The sequence below is a fragment of the Rosa chinensis genome, chromosome 5 (genome assembly GCF_002994745.2).
Source record: "Rosa chinensis cultivar Old Blush chromosome 5, RchiOBHm-V2, whole genome shotgun sequence".
NCBI classification, from domain to species: Eukaryota; Viridiplantae; Streptophyta; class Magnoliopsida; order Rosales; family Rosaceae; genus Rosa; species Rosa chinensis.
Window position 1 is genome coordinate 78,242,116 of NC_037092.1, and position 22,082 is coordinate 78,264,197.

Below are 22,082 nucleotides of genomic sequence, written 5' to 3' on the forward strand. Positions count from 1 at the left end.
AGAGAATCGCGACACTGTAATGAGCTTAGGATGGTGAGGTGCGGCTTGGGGTGTTACATGGCAGGAGTCCTCTAATTCCAAGTTACCAACAGCATGCAAGCATATCTAGTTGACTTTCATATTATATAGTTATTCGTTTCAATACCCACAAATATTTTCGTTATTCCAATCTTAATGCATGTGTTTGTTTGTTGTGAAATTACGTAGATCCTGGTACTTAATAAGCATGGTTTTGTTTGCACCCAAGTTTAAGATGTCAAATACGAAACAGCAATGACTCCAATTACTCTTAATCAAAATGAGAATCACAAGCGTTAGCACCCTAACTTGCAAAAGGATAGCCACTTTATATGCTGAATTTATATTATTTCTTCTCTTACAACTCCTTGATCGACCTAGGAGATATTCTCTCAACCCTAGCAACTCTTCTCTCAAAATCCTAGCAACATATGTCGGTGACTTTTGCCGATATTCCTCTCTTTTGGCTACTCCAATCCTCAATGGCTTCCATTGATGTTGCTACCACTAGCTTTGCTACCTCTCTAGCACTTGCTGAAGGGGTAATGCCCTGGATTTGGGGAAGATTGGAGGTGGACCTGTGCTCAGGTCCTCTCAGTCTTTTCTTCTCGGGAAACCGCTAACCCGTAGGCCGGTTGATTCTGCTGCTTTCAAATCACACTTTCTCCAGACTTAGATGGTGGAGAAGGATTTTGGGGTATAGGAACAAGCTGATAACCTCTTCTTATTTTCTTTTGAATTGGTCTGGAACTGGAATAAGGTATTTAAGGGTGGAGTTTATTATTTTGATCGGGCTTCGGTTTATCTGGAGTAGTATGACCGTGTCCTCCTTATTGCTGAGGTTCCCATGAAGCACGTCAGATCTGGGTTAGGGTTTCTGGCATTCCTCCTCTCTATGAAGAACCTGACAACTTCATACTCATAAGAAATCTTTTGGGTGGATATATGGACTATGACAAGAAGGAGTTCCGGAAAGGAATCATTCGCATTCTTTTCTCTCATGACATCTCCAAACCAGTTCTTCTTTAGCGTAGAATCTTTCTGGCTACAAGAGTTGAGCCTCTGTTAAAGTTTCACTTTAAACATTTTAAGGGCAGGTGTTCTCAGTATGGACTCGTTACTCACTTCGGGGATAGGTTTGAGGAACCTAATGCTGCTTTATCTGTTTCTACGGTTCTAAATTTTGGCGGCCCCTCTATCTCAGGAGGTTCCTTCTCCTTCTCTGCTCAGTCTAGCAGGGATTTACCCAAACCTTCTTCTTCCTTGCTGAAAAAGAAGAGGCCTATCATTCGACTAATGGATCAATTGATCTTTGAGCTTGGTTCAACTAGGGATACCGTGCAAAAAACAGCAGAGCTCGAGATAATGGAACAGGTGGCTGTGCTGCAGATTACGACCACTGAGCCAGCCTGGGAGGTGCCATTTGGTTCGGGGACAATAGAGGCGTCTGCTAACCCTAAGACCTCTGAGCAAACAGAGCAGAAGAAGACTCTGACCTATAAGAAACTAGGCCGGTAAGAAGGAGGCATTCCTTCTCCAAAGAAGTTCAAACCTATTCTGGGTGGTAAGCTTCTTACTCTTCATGCTGATGCATTTGGTTTGGTTGAAGCTGATGATGAGGTTGTGCTTGTGACTATGAAAAAGAAAGTGGCCAGACCACTTGGAAGCAAGAAAAAGAACCCTCGCTCTCATAAGAAGGTGAGAATGACTCCATTACGTCTCACCTATGCTTATGCTACTACTACTCATGAGGTTGGCCCTAAAGATAAGCCAAAGGGAAGCTTTAAGTTCCTTGTTTCCTACTTCTCTACCTAGCATTTGAATTAGGGTCTTCTGCTATTTAATTTGGTTTCTCTAGTTATACACCAATTGAGGTCTCTGGGCGATTAGAGTTGCTATGGCAAGGATTTAGGTAGTCTGGATTTTGTTTTATTTGGCTAGGCTTAATAGTTGTGCGTATTTGTTTACAATGAGTGTTACTTCTAATTTGCTGGCGGCTTGTGTCATTTAGAACTTTTGGTGTGAGACAACTTATGATGTACGTGCCTTCTAACCATGGATAAGTAATGAAATTATCTATTCTTAAAAAAAAAAAAAAAAATACTCGTTGATCGACCTTAAAATGAACTACATGTTTATGTAGTGTCAAAGACAATTTCTTCAACCCTTGTTTATATTTTATTTGCTCGTGTATAGTGAAACCTAAATTCAAATATGCTTTAAATACTTTAGCTTATTTATTAAATTACAAATTTTACTTGTACGAGTAACACAGACAAATGAATACTGGACCAGCTGTGATACACGAATATTGGTAGATCAGTATTGTCCTATATTGATATTAAAACATTACAAGACAGTTGATAAGGGTTACTTTTAATCTCTTCAACAAAGTGCATCCATCAAGACCCTTGTCCTATATATAGGAGTTGAAAACAAAACCAAGAGTAAACAATTACCAAACACACAATCAATAATGACTTCGAACAATCTTGTTTGAGTGCTGAGATCAATCCTTGCATATGTTCTTTTCGTCTAACAGAATCCTTCTCTAAGAGCTCGCTATACTGCAAGAAGAGAATTTTATGTTCCATAAGTTTTGTAGCTCCAGCTAACTAGGTATGTAGAATCCACATATGACAAAACCAGTTGCCGCGTGCTTCACAAGGAAACAGGGAATTGGCCGGAGGAGGTAAACTAGTTCTGAAAAGCTATATGCATTGTGTATGACCAAATCAATAAAACACTAAATGTAATTGGGTTAATATATAATTTAGGGATTGTGACCAGTTACACATTTTTAGCCCAATATTTGCCCAACCACTCCACCTTCATCTATTTGTGCCCACTTACCCAATTCGATCTTGTCAGGACTCATATAGGCTCCGGAAAAAAACATTATTACTGTAGTGCCACTACACTAACACCGCACGACTCATCAGTTACCCATCTTCATCAAACGTCAAACCGTTTCAAATCTCTTCCTCCCTCCCATACCCGATTCTCTCTCTCTCTGCCTCACTCCCTCTCTATCTCTCTCTCTCTCTCTCACCTGTATTCTCATCGTTCTACGGCAACGACGCTTCAAGGTCCGGCAGTTGAGTTTCTAGTTTTTCCGGCTTGGAAGATATCGAAACAGGTAAAAACTCAATTCCGACTCCATTTTCCAGCTTTTTCATGTTTTTTGAGATTACAAAATCTTTCATTTAAAGTAGCTTGAAGTTACATTTTGGTGTTATATCTATGAAATTTCTCGAACGACTTTGCATATCTGTGAAATCGGTGAAATATAGGGTTTCTCGTTTATAATTGAGAAAATCTGATACGAATGTTGTTTGTCGATTCTAAACATTTATTTTAGATAAAATGAGGTTTGATCAAAAGCCTATTGTGGAGTTGACATAAAAGTTGTAACATTAGTGCCCCCCAGTAGACTTCGTACTGGGTGGCCAATGATCACTGATTCATTCATTGGCGGAATGAAATCTGCTATTCCAAAGTAAATTTAGTGTGAAATTGCAGTAGTCGATTATTGAATCAAGTTATGTTGTTTATGTAAGTCTAGTGGGGGGCAGTAGACAGTTTATTGACAATCATAATGCGTGATTTAGGACATTAAGTGTTGTTTTGAGTGTGAATAACTGCTATAAACTTTGAAACATAGGATGCGGTGTAATGTTTGATGCAAATTGTGAGGGTTGAGGCAGTCTAGTGGGGGGCAGTAGACATATTATTGACCCTCATTCTGTGTTTAATTTTAGTCATTAACTATTATTTAGAGTGTGAATAACTTGTATAGTCTGTGAAACATAGGAAGCGGTGTATATATTGATGGTCTACTGGGGGGCAGTAGACAAATTAGTGCCACCCAATAATGATTTTCTTAGGAGACAGTCATCATCTCTAGTTGATTATGAAATGATCATTTTTGGTTTTCTTTGTGATATAGTGCAATACACTGTGAATCCAAAAAACTGGTCCTAGTTTTGATGGCTTAGTGGGGGGCAGTAGACACATTACTGCCCCTCAATAATGTCTTCATACGGAGTCAGAACCCGTCTAATAGCTATTTTGGATTGATCATTGTGGTTTTGTTTTCGGTGCAGAATGGGTAGACCAAAATTCGCATTGATGTGTGACTCAGAAGAAGATGACCGGACTTCACAGAGTTCCGATAACTGTACTGAGACCACGTTTAACCAACCACTGCAAAAAAAGTTTGTCGAAATCATAAAGAGGAAGCGACAACAGGCAGCACAGATTTCTGACAAAGAATCTGCTGAAGAAGAAGTAAATGAAGATTCAGGACGATCGTCTGAAGATGAATCAGAATCAGAAGGTGAACAGACAATGAAAAGGTTTGTAATCAAAACAAGACAGCAACAAAAAGAAAAAAACTTCAAGAAGAAGTAGATACAGAAGAAGAAAAACCAAAGAAGAAAGCCAAGAAGCAAACGAAAAGGGCACTGAAAAAAGAGGAGAAAAAAGAGACACAGAAAGCAAAGATTGAGTGGAAGCAACAGAAGCGCACGCTCAGTGCATTCTGGAGGATGGTCAACACACACAAAGGTAGAATACCAGACCAAACGAAAGAGATTTTGATGGGTACCGACTTTGGTGAAATGATGGAACCTTTCTGGCAGGATAAGATAACCGAGATCCAGCTGCACAAACATGAAGCGGACCTAGAGATACTCCTAAGGCACTTCGACCGCACCGACAACAAGTGGAAGTTTGGGGATATTGTTATGGAAATAACGGAGGAGGATGTCACGGCTTTATTTCACCTTCCGGCTGAAGGAGAAGTGTTCAATGTGAACAGAAGGGTGGTAAGGGAAGAGATGGAAGACTCTCTAATATTTGGCAGCCCTTTAAAGACGCAGGCTGTCCTCAGAACAAGGGTGGAGTCGACACTGATAGATGAGTTGACAAAGCCGGCAGAAGAGAGAGATGCCAGGAAGATAGCTGTGCTAATGATGACATATCTATTCAGCACATTCTTCTTCACCCGAACCGGTGCTCAGATCACATGGGATATGGTCGCGATTTGTGAACGGATTGAGACCATAAACATGTACAACTGGCCAAGATTAATTCTGAACTTCTTGATGGAAGGGTTACAAAAGTATAGGAGGAACAGTCCATCTGTTTTGAATGGATGCCTTCTTCTCATCTATTACTGGTTCCTTGAGAAGACCGAGGCAAAGACTTGGATTCCTGGAAAGTAGAATGAGACTCCACGATTCATCCGATGGTCAATAAAGGAAATTTTTAACCTGGAGCAGATGTACATGAACGAGAACTTAGCCGTGGTAAGCAAATTACAAAAACATTATATATATACCTTATTTTCAATGTTTACTACACATTACTTACTTGTTAAATGTAACAGGATCTGATAAAAGCTAAACCATGGCCTGCAAAAATTAGACTGGAAGACCTCGAGCTGGGTGATGAGGTGCAGGACACACCAAGCTTTGACAACTGGGTGAGTGGCACAACTGAGCTTGTCTGCGGCTACTAATTGTTTTTGTAATAGATACATTATTGGGACCCAGTAATGTGTTAACCCAGTAATAGGCCAGTAATAGATACCTTAAACAAAGCCTATGAACTGAATAACTGATGTTTGTTGGTTGAATTTTAAATCATTGACTTGTTTACATGTAGATATGTGCTTTTATGTGAGTCTACTGGGGGGCAATAATATTATTACTGGCCCCTAGTGAACACATTATTGGGGACCAATACATTGATGGTTTTGGTTATATTTTGTTGGCAGGTACCCCTGGCAAGCCAAGCGGAAGAGCAACAAAATGAAAGGCTGACGGGGAATATCAAGGAACTAATTAGGGAGATGGAGGAAGCCATTGGTGAGACAAAGCCAACAAAAGAAATGGAGGTAAATTTAGCAAGGCTTGCCAAAGGAAATGAGGACTTGACTGCACAGAACAAGGATTTACGGGGAAAGCTTAAGGTTGCCGACGAGAGAATTAGGGAGTTGGAAATTGAAAAGCGGGCCAAAAATAACCTCATCAGGGCGTTGTACATACGGCTTGAAAGGGAGAAAGGAGAGGTCCCCCCACCTGTAACCCAACTTGAGATAGTTCCTTTCAAGATGAGAGTGGTCCCCCAAGATGAAGTTGAGGATGAAAATCCAAACTTTGGACCAAGTGTTGGAGAGGAAACCCATTATGCAGCCAGTGCGGGAAAGTCGACGGACACGGTGACGTCAGCGTTTCCTATTGCACAGGAAGTGTATGAAGAGGAAAATGTAAGCCGTTTTCCTCTGGGGCAACAAGAACATGGGTTTCAAGAGGAAGATGTACAACTTGACAACATTATAAGGAATATTGTTGAGAAAGAAGTGATGGAATTAATTGTTAAGGAAAAAAAGATGGAAGGGACCCATGCAGATCAGGAACAACAGAAGAAAACTCCGCAAATACATTCTATAGTGAAAAACGTGAAGACATACCGGAGGGCTGCCAAGAAGGCTAGAGAGGAGGAGTGGGAGTACGACACTCCGGAAGAGGCAAAAATTTCAAAGCGAGCTGCACCTAAGAAAGCAGGAATCATGCCACAAGCCTATGGAAAATTTCACAACAAGATAAAGCTTAAGGGAGTCAAATGCGATAAGCAAACATGGAAAACACTGGTCCCAGCAGTGGCAAGACACTATCGAGACTTCTTCAATGTTGCTCAGAAGGACACGTAAGTACACAGCGTGGTTTAAATTGGTGTAACAATTTAATTTCCGTTTTTCATACTGATAAAATCTGTGTTGGAATCAAATGTTTCTGTTTCAATAGGACCGAGTTCTGGATCAGCAGTGATCTTCTACGCCGGATCACCAAGCACAACCTAAGAGTAATAATCCAAGAGGGGGACATTGAAACTGACGTAAGTCTTTCAATGAGTGGCTCCATTCAATGATCTACTGCACCCCAGTATAATGATTACTGCCCCCCAGTAATCTCATCAATTACTGCAAGTTTCCTTTCTCTTATTACTTATACAGTTTTGATGGAAAGTCCACGTACCCAATGTTGCAGGTGATCACCGTTTATGTTGACTTGCTGAAGTCTGATGCTGAAAAGCAAAATGCGCAAGTGGGACTCCTCGTAGTAGACGCATCGGTAAGTAGCCTAAACCAAATGTATTGAGTTATGTGTTTATTGGAAAGCAACATTGAGTAACATGCTGAAATATGGAGTACTCTTTGTGTTTACTGGGGTGCAACAATCAATCTACTGGGGTGTAGTAGATAGTTTATGGCCCAATTTCTGGCAATGAATATATATAATTTTGTGTTTTGAAGATGTTCTATTTATTTATTTCATTTTGAATGAAAAATAAACTATTCTATGTCGGCCTATTGGGGGCCAGTAGGCATATTATTGCCCCCCAGTAATGTGTCTACTACCCCCACTGAACAAGCAAAACTTGAACCAGATTCAATGATAAGTTTTATTGTTAACTTGAATTAACTTGGTTACGTTCTTTTCACAGTACTATGCTATAAAGTATGAACAGACGAAAGAACAAGACGAGCACCCTCGACCTTTTGAGTGTGGGGTTGAGACAATGATTTATGAACCACTGTGGTCAGTCTTCCGATTCAAAAATGTGCTATTACCAATTCACCACATCACAAGCATGCACTACACCTTACTGGTAATTGACAATGAAAAAAGGAGCTTCAGTCATATGAATTCATTGAGGCCGCTAGTAGATGAATTCAACAATGAGGAGAAGTACCACCTGAATGCAGCAAGAGTGTTATGTAGTAATTACACAAATTCAGTTTCATCTTTCAATACTGTTGGCATGCTTTTGTGGAACTAAAATTCTATATCTGCAAAAAACAAGTAAAGCACATAAAGAAATTCATACATTCTGTGAACTTGACTAAGATGAGAATGCCGGGAGAAAGCCAAGATCCAAATGTCACTCGAGAAAAATGCAAAGGCGAAGACGATAAGGAAAACCTGATTATTGTTGAAGAAGCAATGACCGAGGATGAAAAACAAACAAGGAACTGGATCTTACAGAATAACGTTGCAGAGACAGACTATGAACTCTATGAAGACTTTGACTGCCCGCAATAGAATCCATCATCGTAAATACATTGAAACAAAATATTTGTGATAATACTTGTGTAACATTTGTCGTTGCTGCCTACATTCCTAAACATAAATTATTTTTACTTCTTTACAGCAGTGATTGCGGGCCCTTTATGCTACATTACATGGAGAGCATTGTAAATGGCGTAGAACCAACCAAGGAAGGCGGGGACAACATGAGGAAAAGACTACTTGAGAGGTTCATGCACCTAGTATTGGGGAGAAAGTGAGGCATGAGATTAGATATAACATATTTAGACATGTAGTTTTCATATCCGACGTTTAGGGATTGTAAAGTTGTCGTAATAGCATAATCTTCAAACTATGGTGAAATGAACTGCGTTATTGGATGATATAGTATACTGAAGCTGACTTCAATTAGAAGCAGGCACTTTACACAAATGCTCTAAAAAAGACATGTTACTACCTCATATGTCCCAATAAACCAATTACTGCCCCCCAGTATTGCCACCCAATAAGCATTAAACCTGTTGGAAAATTGAACTTGTGCTATGTATTTGAAATTTTAATCATCCCAACAGTCAGAATCTGCCATGTGCAAAGAAAAATGTTTATTTGAGCCTGAATATAATCAATTACTGGCCCCCAATAAATCAATTACTGCCCCCCAGTACTGCCACCCAATAAGCATTAAACCTGTTGGAAAATTGAACTTGTGCTATGTAATTGAAATTTTAATCATCCCAACAGTCAGAATCTGCCATATGCAAAGAAAAATGTTTATTTGTGCCTGAATATAAACAATTACTGGCCCCCAATAAACCAATTACTGCCCCAGTAGACAAAGTCAAAACCTAAAAACTCTCTACAGAAACATAAACTACTGCTGAACGAGAGGTTAAGTGCATCTCAACTTGTTATGAGTGCCCATTTTGCCACAACGGCCACAACGAATCAACTTCTTTTCAACCTCGCCAACCGACTTGAACAGCTTCACCCTAGGCCTCCCGGGGGGCCTCTTCGCAAGGGGAGGTAATATACATTCAGAAGCAGAATCCGAAGAAGACATATCAACATTGGTTATCGGATGGATAGGAAAACTGTAGCTCTTTTTGAACATATCAACATGAAAGTACTTATCAATATAATCATATACATTTTCAGAAGCAGCTTGTAATGCAGCAAGACCGTGAGGACAAGGAAAACAATTGATCTGCCATTTAACACAAGAACATGCATGATCGGAAATGTTGACTACATATGAAAAGTCAGATCGAACCTCATAAACTCCAGGACTTGAATAATGGACACTGAAACGACGAGATTTCTCCATCTGCACCTTCAACCTTTCCTCCATTTTGGGAGTTAGTTCTGTGGTCCAACGTTCTGCCTCTTCCCTCCTTTTACCCGCCATCTCCATTTGTTTAATTCTTGTCTGGTCCAGCATACAATAGACTGGCATCAAACGCTCAATTGCAATCCAAGAGTTAAATGATTCAGCAATCCCATTAGCCATAATTCCATATCGGCAGCTAGTATAAAATGCACGGCACCAATTTTCCACAGGCAATTCAGAAAGAAAAGGGTCAATAATATCGGCACCTCCAACTGCTCTAAGTAACCGCAAATTGAAACGGTATTCCTTCTGTGTAGATGAATATGCAACCTTAAAAAACTTCTGCTTTACTTCTTTTATCAATTTTGAATTACCTTTACCACTATATTTACTAGCAAGGTTCGCCACCAAGTGCTTGTAACAAAACAGATGAGGATTACCAGCAAATACCTTATCGAAAGCGCTTAACAATCCAACACCCCGATCACTAATAAATGTGATAACTCTTCCTTGAGGTTCAAGCAGACTCTTCAAATGCTTGAAAAAGAATGTCCAGTTTGCATCTGTCTCAGAATCACAAAAACATATGGCTAGAGGATAGAAACCTGCATAAACCAGATCACAGTAAAATCAGTCTACTGGGGGCCAATAATGTTGTTATTGCATGGCAGGAAACTATCACAACGTCGCACAGCAATGTAAAAATGATATCTATCACAATTAAAGAAACTAAAACAAGCAACATTAAGCACACAGATGAAACTAACAAAAGCTAATATTACTAGGGGCCAAGAATACATTTTTTTTGGGGGGGGCAATAAACAATACAGTTACCTTGATTCCCATTCCTTCCAGTTGCAGACAGAATCTGCCCCTTGTAAATGCTTTTACCAAACGTTCCATCAACATACAACACTGGCAAACAGAATTGGAAGCCTTCTACACAACCTCCGTAAGCTACGAAAAGCCTCTGAAAACGATTTGATGATGGTTCAACCTCCAACAAAAAAGAAGAGCCGGGGTTACTCTGCAAAACAGCTTCCTTATACCAAGATAACTTGCTGAACGTGTCTGCATCGGAACCATAAATCGCTTCCTTGGCACGATGCTTTGCTTTCAAGGCAACCTTGTATGAAATATCAAACCCATATGTTGATTTGAACTTGCTCATAATCTCCCTTGGCTTCAATGAAAGATTAAAGCTAACATCTGCAGCAATGCAAGTCTTGACAACCTTGGATCCCAAAAGCTTGTGTTTTTGAATCCTAACTACACCCTTGCAAGTGTGAGTATTATTCAACTCTGTGATATAAAGGCAACCATTGGCAGATGATGAAAATGCACGAAGATGCCAATCACAACCTTCAGTTCCAACATTTGCACAGACTGCATGAATACGGTCCAAATCATTTCTCAGGAATACAAACTCGAAACCAAGTGCAATTGCATACTTCCTGAGCTTTTCACGGAGCTCAGCAGCGCCATGAAACTTATCCCCGACATTATGAATATAAGAACTCCACTCATCAGATAAATACGTCTTGTGAACTTCAGTCCTGAATGCATCACCCAAATAATCATCTTCATCAATAACTTCCGAACCACTATCCACCGAACAGTATCTCCTACAACCTCCCCCAGTCTTTAAAACTGAAACATCAACACACTCTAACCTATGTATTCTGGCAGAGCAAAACAGCATCTGGAAATCACGATCATTACGCAGAAAACAGACTTCACAACCTGGAACTGAATACTGAAGCTCAACAATATCAGTTGGGGAAAACTGGAATGTGCGGAAAATGTCTTCATACAACTCAGAGTAGCTCATGCATTGATTCAAAGGAATCATATATCCTTTGCCAGAGTAAAGGCACCTAGCAACCAGAGGATCAGCCATAGACCTACGAGGAAAACACAGGCAAACGAATCTATTATTAAACCTAAAACACATATTACTGCTCCCCAATAAACTGAATACTGCCCCCCAATAATGTAATCAAACCTACCAAAACGAAGTAGAAGCAGTACCAAACAACTTTTAAAATGATGAAAAGGATAAGAAAAAACAACAATTACAACTACTTAATAACACATAAAACATTACTACCCCCCAGTATAATGATTACTGGTCCCCAGTAATATAGTCAAAACAGCTATAAAAAATTTGTAAGACATAATAAATTTCAATGCATTCAAATAAAGCATCAGTAAGCAACAATTATAGATACTAAAATATCGTTGAACAACATTATTGGCCCCCACTAGAAATATTACTGCCTCCCAAGAATATAATCAGAACTACCGCAACACTTCGGAAACAGCTCAACTGCAAAATCCAAACATGAATTCACCAAAATAAACAAGAAATTAATACAGAAACTCAAAACTAACACAATGCACTCAAAAACAGCTGGAAGTTCAAAATCAAAATTACAAAAACAATTCATAACCAAAACAAACACCTGGAAGCTCTGATTCATAAAAATCAGTTCGAAAATAAGACAACAATTCGTACAAAAAAATTCCTAAAATCAAACATATTAAACAGAGCTAAAAGCCAAACGGAATAGATAGAGGTAAAGAAACAAAAGCAAACCGCAGTGGAGGAATACAAAGAGCATCTGGATCATGATCCATGTGAAAATCACAGCAGAATTTCTCTCTCTATGAATCTCAAAACTTCTACCACAAGCTCTAAATATAAATCGCAAGAGCTTCACACACCGAACTCGCCGTAAGGCTTCACAAACCGGAACCAGGGAGCTTCTCTCTCCTGTCTATGTAAATCGCACAGCTCCTCTCTCTCTCTCTAAAATGATAGAGCTCCACACTCAAAACCCAAGGGGCTTCTCTCTCTACAGATACAGCCGAACCTCCCTCACTAAAAACAGAGAGAGCTTCGCTCCCTAAATCACGTTTCTGTTATGATTTCAAAACGATTCAGTAATAGAGGGGCAAAAGCGTCCAAAAATTGAATAAAACAGCCACGTGTTGAAAAAGTTAGGTAATTGGGGTTTAAAAATGAAAACTGATGATTAAGTGGGTAATCTCTTAGAGTGTTTGGGTAAATGGGGTTAAATGTCCCAGAAATTGGGTAAATGATCATTTTCCCTATAATTTAAATAAGGACTACATTCAGTTTGTCCCCTTAAATTTTGGGGCAAATATCAGTTTGGTCCCTAACCTTTTTTTATATATCATGATGGTTCTTGCACTTCTATTTTCCATCACACAAGTCCAAAATTCAAATTTGGCTCGAAAGATGACATCATATGCTGAGCTGGACATTTCTAATTTAATATAATTTATTTTTTCTTTTATTATCTATTTTTCTTTTTTCTTTTCTCTCTCTCTTCAACTTCACTTTGCCTCTCTCTCTTGGCCGCACGACTTCTCTCTCTCTCTTCCCAGACCTTTCTTCTTCTTCTCTTCCTCTGCCATCACCAGAGACCACCACCTCTGGTCACCACTTCACTACACTGCCACCATCATCTGAACCACAACTGAAAACCCAACCAAGACCCAGTCTTTTCATCGTCGATCAAGACCCTCTGTTCACTGCACGCGACCTCCAAACCTATGACGCCACTGTTCCATGACCCTCATCGGTTTCCGGCCATCTCCTCACCGCACCACCATCACCACTGCACTCAGCAAGCAATGGAGAAGAAAACCCAGAAGTTTCATTGCCACCCGAAGCTGGACGACGCCTTATGTGTCGTCGCCTGAATCTGGGTTATGCAAAGGCCAATTCGTCGTTTCCGGCCACTTCTGAGATGCACGACCACCAGAGCTGGAATCAGAGCCTCACAATTCATCAAAACCCCTTAGTCCTGAACTTTGTTTGCGACTAGAGCCACTGTCGGCCACTACTTCTCCACCGCCAGATTTCCATGCCACCATTATTAATGTCATGAATTATGACTCCGGAGCTTATGGAGAAAGAAGTGGGCACACAAGCTGTGTGTATTGGGAAATTAGGCGAGGTCATGAAATTGATGGGTGTGTAGATGGGGGGTTTGACATTCCTAGACCTGTCCAGGTGGTGGTAATGGGTTCTAGTGACCCAAAAGTGATGAAAGGGGTGGTGGTAAGAGGTTGTGTGTGTTGGAGAACATAGGCTGCTGGGATGATGCTCTGAGCGGCTCCCAGTTGAGTTGTGATGTGGTTTTGGAACAAGTTATGATTTCAATTTAGTGTTTCTATAGATAAGTGAAGCTCTTCATTTTGGGCTAGGAGCAAATCAAGAGATTGTTGAAAGCTGGAGATTTGATTTTGGGGTGATGAGGTTGTGGCTGCAATTAACCCTAAGCGGTGATAGGAGGGTTGTGGGTAAGGAAGAGAGAGGAGAGGAGAGGAGGGTTTAGTTTTTGATTACAGGTTTTCGATCGTGTAATAGGGCCATAATTGACTCAAAACAGTAACAAGGGTTACTTAGGACATTTTGCACAAAATGAGAGTACAAATCTGAAAAGTGGGCCCGGATGTTCGGTCCAGCTCAGCATATGACGTCATCTTTGGAGCTAAATTTGAATTTTGGACTTGCGTGATGGAAAATAGAAGTGCAAGGACCATCATGATTAAAAAAAAAGGTCATGGACCAAACTGATGTTTGTCCCAAAGTTGAAGGGCCAAATTGAATTTAGTCTTTTAAATAAATGCATGTACCACATTTATTCAGGGGAATAGGTCCAGGCATTTCAGCTATTCATGATCGATCTTAGTCTATGCCACACCCTAAACTTCGTACTCACTAGAATTGGTCCATACATATACAAAAAGAAGTTTTATTCATACTGATATCAGCTAACCAATTTTTATTTGATATCACCTAATCAATTATATATGAAGATTTTACTAGAATTTAACAACTGGACAAATCATTTCTTGTATAAAAACTCGAGCACTGTTTGATCTCCATCATCCTTCAGCAACTGGATTCTGACAAACAAAAGAAAAAAAGAAAGCTAGCTTGTCATGGCTGCTCTTCGATCCTTTGCCCTACTATTCTTCATTGCAGTTGTAGCTACAACCAGTTTGATACCAACTTCTGCAAAACTAACTGCGAATTTTGGGACAAGCTATGGTACTATGTGTTGTGTTTTTGGCTCATTGATACAATCTGAAAATTAGGATGCAGAATTCAAATCCAAGTCTAGAAAGGAAAGAGGTTTGCGTGCAGCTTTTCTATAAGTTCTAGGAAAGTTAGTCTTTCAAGTTCTATTAGGATTTGTATTAAAAGCTTAGTCTATTAGGGTTAGGAATCCTAATCCCATGTTGTATCAACAGCCTCTATGCCCTATAAATAGGGGTTGCAGTCAGTTTTCTGGAATTAAGACAGAAAGTGCAGAAAACTGAGAGTCAAGGTGATAGAGAGTAAGAACTAGTCAGAAGGGTTTGAGGGATCTGCAATAAGTACTTGTAAAAACCTAAATTCTTCATAGAGCTAGTGAATCTCTCAAGAGAGATCACGAAGTGGACGTAGGCAAAAGTTTTGGCTGAACCACTCTAAAATCTGCTGTGTTGTTTCTGTTTTCAGTTCATCTATTTTCTGATTTTGCTTAAGTAAGACACAAAGATCCTAAAGGGGGGCTTACACAATGAGTAGTATCAGAGCTTAGGCTCAAGGTGTTTTGCGATGGTGAACGGCAAAGTCATTGTCGAAGCAGGAGATGTGAAACCGTCCATTAAGCCCTTTAAAGGCAAGGACAACTTCACGCTTTGGCAAAGGAAGATGAAGAACGTTTTGGTTCAGCAAGAGGTTGGTAAGGCAATTGGAGATAAGCCTGCAACAATGATTGAAGCAGATTATACGAAGAAGAATAAGAAAGCAAAGAGCTCCATTGAGCTGCATCGTGCTAATAATGTCTTGCTTCATATAGGTGAGAATATGACTGCAAAGGAAGCATGGGAGAAGCTTGAAAGCGTCTACAGGGGTAAAACTATTAGCAGCAAGTTGCTCTTGAAGGAACAGCTCTTTGGCCTCAAGATGGAGGAAGGGGATGATCTTAACGATCACATATGTAATTTTCAGAATTGCATATCAAACTTGGAGAAGGTTGGAGCAAAGATGGATGACGAAGACACAGCTGTCATGTTACTTCATTCGCTTCCACCTTCATTCAAGCACTTCAAAACCACCATGATATTCAAAGATACTATCACACTTTCTAAAGTGTGTGAGAACTTGGAATCATATGTCAAAATGGACAAAGATGAAGAAAGTTCTCAAGCACGGGGACTTCATGTCAGAGGCAAGGAGAGAGGAAGGTCCAGGAATAGAGGTGGTGGATTTGAAGAAAGAGGCAGGTCAAAATCCAAGGGAAAAGGCAAAGAAAAGAAGAATGGTTGCTTCGAATGTGGTTCACTCGACCACTGGAAGAGGAATTGCAAACAATGGAAGGAGAAAAAGGCGCAGATGTTAGGAGAAAGCTCCAAGTCAGCCAATGTCGTTGCTCGAAATTATAGTGATGATGGAGAACTTCTCGCAGTAACAACCAGCTCCAGCGCGATTGGACCTTGGATACAGCCTGCACATTTCATATGTGTGCACACAGAGATTGGTACGACACATATGAAGAGAGGAACACCTGGGAAGTGTTGATGGGAGATGATTCACCTTGTAGGATTATGGGAATTGGAACAGTAAAGATCAAGATGCATGATGGAATTGTCCGAACACTGGGAAACGTCCGACATGTCCCAAAATTAAGCAGAAATCTGATTTCATTGAGCACTTTGGATAGGGCTGGATTTTGGTATAAATCTGAAAAAGGATAGCTCAAGGTAGGAAAGGGACAAATGGTCTACATGAGGAGTGTGATGCAACCAGATAACATGTATAAACTTACGGGTTCTACGGTGGTTGGTGGAGCTGCAGTTTGTACAGAGGAAGACAAGACTGAGCTTTGGCATACACGGCTAGGGCACATGAGTCAGAGAGGATTGCAGGAATTACACAAAAGGGATCAGCTGGAAGGTGTAATGAGCTGCAAACTTGAATTTTGCAAGTATTGTACACTCGGAAAGCAGACCAAGGTGACGTTCAATGTGAGCAGCAGTGAAAACAAATCCAAAGGAGTATTGGACTATATTCACACAGATGTTTGGGGGCCTACACCAACAAAATCAAAGGGTGGAGCCAGATACTTTGTCTATTTCATAGATGATTTTTAAAGGAAGGTCTGGGTATACTTTATGAAAACTAAAAACCAGGTTTTCAATAAGTTCAAGGAGTGGAAAACTGAGGTTGAAAACCAAACAGGCAGAAAAATCAAGTGTTTGAGAAGCGACAATGGAGGTGAATATAGAGATAATCAGTTCTTACAGCTGTGCAAGGGTGCAGGAATCACAAGACACTTTACTGTTAAGAAGACTCCTCAACAAAACGGTGTTGTAGAAAGGATGAACAGAACTCTTATGGAGAGAGAAAGAAGCATGAGACTTCATGCGGGGTTGCCTGAAACTTTTTTGGCAGAAGCGGTTAATCATGCATGTTATTTGATTAATCGATCACCTTCTAGGGCTATTAACTTCAAGTGTGCAGAGGAGGTATGGTCTGGAAAGCCAGTTGATTATTCCAACTTGAGAGTGTTTGGTTGCAGTGCTTATGCACATATTCCCAGCGATGAAAGAACCAAATTGAAACCTAAGTCCCATGAGTGCTTGTTCATCGGCTTTGAGAAAGGGGTGAAAGGTTATAAGTTGTGGGATATAGTCAACGACAAAAGGGTTATCAGCAGGGATGTAATCTTTGATGAGAAGACTATGCCATTGAATGAGGAGGTTAATAGCAAGAGGGAGAAGATCGCTGTTGTTGAAGAAGAAGCAATCAAGATTTCATTAGCTAAACCATCAGATGAAGATTCCCAAGTTCAGGTGGAGCAAATTGAGCAAGTAGGGAATGATGAAGGAGCTATTGAAGAAACAGAGCAGCAACAACAGTCACCAGTTAGGGCTCAGGTGGAGCAATCCCCACAGAGGGGTCGAAATTCCCCTATCCCACAAGCACATGAGTCATTTAAAAGAAGCATAGCACTTGACAAACCTAAGAGGAATCCAAGAAAGATACAAAGGTTTGGGTTCGAACCGGAAGAAGATGTGAGTCATGCTCTGAGTATAAGTCAAGGAGATCCAACTACTTATCAAGATGCCATAGAAAGCGAAGAACGGGCAGGTTGGATTGGTGCTATGATAGAAGAGATGGAATCTTTGCATAAGAATTCCGTGTGGGAGTTGGTTCCTAAACCCAAAGAAAGAAAACTTGTTGGCTGCAAGTGGGTGTTTAGGAAGAAAGAAGGAATACATGATGCTGATGCCATAAAGTATAAAGCACGTTTGGTGGCAAAAGGGTATTGGCAGAAAGAGGGAGTGGATTATGACGAGATTTTCTCTCCGATCGTCAAACACACTTCAATTCGGTTATTGTTGTCTATAGCAGCTCAGTATGATATGGAGATTGAGCAGATGGATGTGAAAACTGCGTTTCTTCATGGGGACCTCGAAGAAGACATTTATATGTCGCAGCCGGAGGGTTTTGTTGAAACAGGAAAAGAGGATCTGGTTTGTCGGTTAAAGAAGTTTCTATATGGACTTAAGCAATCACCGAGACAGTGGTATAAGTGTTTTGACACATACATGCTGAAAATAGGCTACACAAGGTGTCTATATGACTGCTACGTTTACTACCATGTATTCGAAGATGGGGAGATTATTCTACTACTTTTGTATGTAGATGACATGCTAATTGCATGCAAGGATATGTTGAAAATTCAAGAGCTTAAGAAGAAATTGGGAGCTGAATTCGACATGAAGGATCTAGGAGTTGCACAAAAGATCCTTGGAATTGAAATAAGACGGGATAGAAAAGCTGGGAAAATTTGGCTGTCACAAGAAAAGTACATTCTGAGGGTACTTCAACGCTTCAACATGGATGGAGCTAAGGTTGTTTCTATCCCATTAGCTGCACATCATCAGTTAAGTGCAAAGCAGGGGCCATCAAGTCAAAAAGAGATTGATGCGATGAAGGATGTTCCATATGCAAGTGCAGTAGGGTGTCTCATGTATGCGATGATTTGCACAAGACCAGATTTAGCTTAAGCATTGAGCGTTGTCTCTAAGTACATGTCAAATCCGGGTAAGCCCCACTGGGAAGCAGTGAAGTGGATTTTGAGGTATTTAAAAAGAACTAGGCAGCTTGGAATCATGTTTGAGAGGAAACAAGAAGTAGCATGCGTGGCTGGTTTTGTGGATGCAGATTATGCAGGAGACTTGGATAAAAGGAGGTCCACAACATGTTATGTTTTTACTTGTGGAGGAGGACCTGTGAGCTGGAAATCAACTCTTCAAGCAGTCACAGCTCTATCTACTACTGAGGCAGAATATATGGCATTAACAGAAGCTTCAAAGGAAGCTATTTGGTTGAATGGGCTAGCAAGTGAATTTGAAATTCACCAAGAAGGCGTGGTAGTGAAGTGTGACAGTCAAAGTGCCATTTATTTGGCAAAGAATCAAGTGTTTCATGCAAGGACGAAACACATTAATGTTCGCTATCACAGGATCAGAGATTGGGTAGAATCTGGAAATATTATTGTGGAGAAGGTTCACACAAATGACAATGCTGCAGATTGTCTTACCAAGCCCGTTGCTGTAGAGAAGTTCAAGCATTGCTTGAACTTGCTCAGTGTCACAACATGCTGAGTTGTGGTGGAGCACCTCCTCACTTGAGGTGCGTTGAGGCAAGAAGAGCCTTGCCAAGGTGAAGGTTCTTGAAGGTTTGTTCGGGATTAATTCAAGAAGTTCAAGACATCCTAAAGGTTGCAGCAATTGTTTTGGTATCAACTCACCAAGGTGGAGATTGTTGTGTTTTTGGCTCATTGAAACAATCTGAAAATTAGGATGCAGAATTCAAATCCAAGTCTAGAAAGGAAAGAGGTTTGCGCGCAGCTTTTCTATAAGTTCTAGGAAAGTTAGTCTTTCAAGTTCTATTAGGATTTGTATTAAAAGCTTAGTCTATTAGGGTTAGGAATCCTAATCCCATGTTGTATCAGCAGCCTCTATGCCCTATAAATAGGGGCTGCAATCAGTTTTCTGGAATTAAGACAGAAAGTGTAGAAAACTGAGAGTCAAGGTGATAGAGAGATAAGAACTAGTCAGAGGGGTTTGAGGGATCTGCAATAAGTACTTGTAAACACCTAAATTCTTCATAGTGCTAGTGAATCTCTCAAGAGAGATCACGAAGTGGACGTAGGCAAAAGTTTTGGCTGAACCACTCTAAAATCTACTGTGTTGTTTTTGTTTTCAGTTCCTCTATTTTCTGATTTTGCTTAAGTAAAACACAAAGATCCTAAAGGGGGGCTTACACAATACTATGATGTTTATCATACACTCATTTTACATCTATTTGAACAAAAATTACCATTTATATGAATCAAAATTACAACATTGAGAACAAAGTTACCATATTCATTTACACTATATATTTACATATAATTAAACAAAAATTGCAACATTGACAATGAATTTGTTCAAAAACTTGTAATAAGGCTATAGGTGGTGTAATTACCATCAATAGAACTAAGATTACACAAAATAGAATTCAATGTTACCAATCTGACAACAAATTTGTTGTCACATTCATAAATGTGTGTATAGCATATTATAGAATTTTCCAAGAATTTTTACAATAAAGTGTGCCCTCAGGCACTTCCGGCCATCAGAAGAGTTGTCAAGCAGGCAATCTATCGCAAGCCTCGCATGGGAGCTCTCTACTATGTTTGCACTTCTATGATTGTTTTGTTAATGTATGCTTAGCAATTGCATGCATGCATTTATGCACTGTATCATTTCCTAATTTAAATTTCATCTTCATGTTTCACTATACTGCGTTAACTTAATCACCTAGTAAAACAATACAGATATTGAGATTCATATCTTTCTCAAAAACTAATTAGTACTGCAACTCGGTAAAAGTTAACAGTCATGTACTTATCTGGTTTTGGGACAATTGTAATACTTGAATATAGGGTTGTGATGGATCAATTCTACTTGAAGACGCCGCCAACTTCACGGGGGAGAAGACAGCTCTCCCAAATGCCAATTCAGTCAGGGGATTCAAAGTGATCGATGATATTAAAAAAGCGGTCAACAAAGCTTGCAAGGGAAATGTGGTCTCATGTGCCGATATATTAGTTGTTGCAGCTCGTGATTCTGTAAACATTGTAAGTGCAGACTTTTCCTCTAGTGTTTGAATGTTGGATAATGACTAGCTTATCCATTTGTCTCTCAATTGTATTTGATTGCACAATTCCTGACAATTGGAAAACTTAATCATATGTTTGTGTTTTCTTTGTGTATTTTAGCTACAAGGCCCCTCAATACAAAGTACTATTAGGTAAAAGGGATGCAAGAAATGCGAGCTTAAATGATGCCAACAGAAACCTTCCTCCCATTTTTCAACTTCGTGCAGCTTCTCTCGAGCTTCCAATCTCATGGCCTTATTCTTAAAGACTTGGTTGTCCTCTCAGCTGCTCACACAATTGGACAAGCTCGGGGCACCACCTTCAAAGCAAGGATTTACAATTAATGACACCAAAAGTTTGCAGCCTTTGCTAAAAAAAATTGCCCATCAAGTGGTGGAGATGACAACATAGAGCCACTGGCATGGATGCAACTCCCAGTCACTCCCAGGAGATTCGATACTGTGTACTTAAAGTCTCTGTTGAAAAATAAGGGTCTCCTTCATTCTGATCAAGAAGTACTGTTCAAGGGAAATGGCAGTGGCAGTGATAAGCTGGTGCAGCATTACTGTAGTCACTCGTCTGCTTTCTTTTCGGATTCGATGATCAAGATGGGAAACATAAAGCCTCTTGTGCTGGGGAAGGTAGGACTCAATTGCAGGAAGATCAATTAATAATAGAGATTCTGAAAAGGCAAAGCTGTTTTCAGACTCTATTCACTCTCCCACGTTCATGATTTGGACTACCTTTTCATATTTTGCTCTTGGAGATTTTTGTATGGCTCATTATATCTATAAACCAAGATATTTTTATTGTTTTCATGAGTCATGATTTGTTGTTCATGATTTAATTTCGAAGTGTATAATATATATAAAATTTTATACATGAAATGCGCTACAACAAGCTGTTTAGTTGAATACTAGCTAGAGTTTTTTTTAGATTATTATACAACACCTGCGGCACCTTTTTTTTCTTTATATATATATTTTTGTGAACATTGGTAGTACCCTCAGGCGGGCGCCGGATGGGGGGGAGCCCACGTCCAGAAAAATCATAACCTACCCGTGGCCTCAGGAACTCAACTAACATTTTGATTTAGCGTCAATTACCACATTAGAGCAGTCAGATCTCGATGATTTAAGGTTTTCCACCTTAAAAGCCTGCATGCATCCTGCAATTGGGCCTCGTGATGGCCCAAACTCTCTAAAAGTTGACACATTCACCAGCGTCACATGAGTCCTGCAAACTCCTAGTACTCAGCAACTTACCAATAAGAGACTTGTGAATGTTGGGGCTCAAAGTTGGGTGGGATTCTATTCAAGCAAGTGCCTTATCATTATTGCAGTGTTCTAAAAAACGGCCGCCCAGGCCGCCTAGGCCCTGGGCGGCAGCAGACCGAGG

General features: G+C 40.1%; 1 protein-coding gene and 1 pseudogene across 1 annotated transcript; one reads left to right on the forward strand and one right to left on the reverse strand.

The window, feature by feature from the left end:
* Positions 1-9,718: 9,718 nt before the first annotated feature.
* LOC112164139 lies at positions 9,719-11,341 on the reverse strand. The gene is made up of 3 exons (XM_024300375.1): positions 10,276-11,341; positions 9,816-10,046; positions 9,719-9,750 (listed from the first exon to the last, which is right to left on the reverse strand). The coding sequence occupies exons 1-3, from the start codon at positions 11,339-11,341 to the stop codon at positions 9,719-9,721; spliced, it is 1,329 nt and encodes a 442-aa protein (XP_024156143.1).
* Positions 11,342-14,421: 3,080 nt separating this feature from the next.
* LOC112168073 lies at positions 14,422-21,355 on the forward strand (annotated as a pseudogene).
* The last annotated feature ends 727 nt before the right edge of the window (positions 21,356-22,082 follow it).

Bases quoted from the DNA above. Each gene is read 5' to 3' on its own strand.
- LOC112164139 (XM_024300375.1), bottom strand. From the start codon at position 11,341: ATGGCTGATCCTCTGGTTGCTAGGTGCCTTTACTCTGGCAAAGGATAT. The intron at 10,047-10,275 runs GTAACTGTATTG...TGGTTTATGCAG, and splicing joins TGGAAGGAATGGGAATCAAG to GTTTCTATCCTCTAGCCATA. The intron at 9,751-9,815 runs GTAATTCAAAAT...TCATCTACACAG, and splicing joins TAGTAAATATAGTGGTAAAG to AAGGAATACCGTTTCAATTT.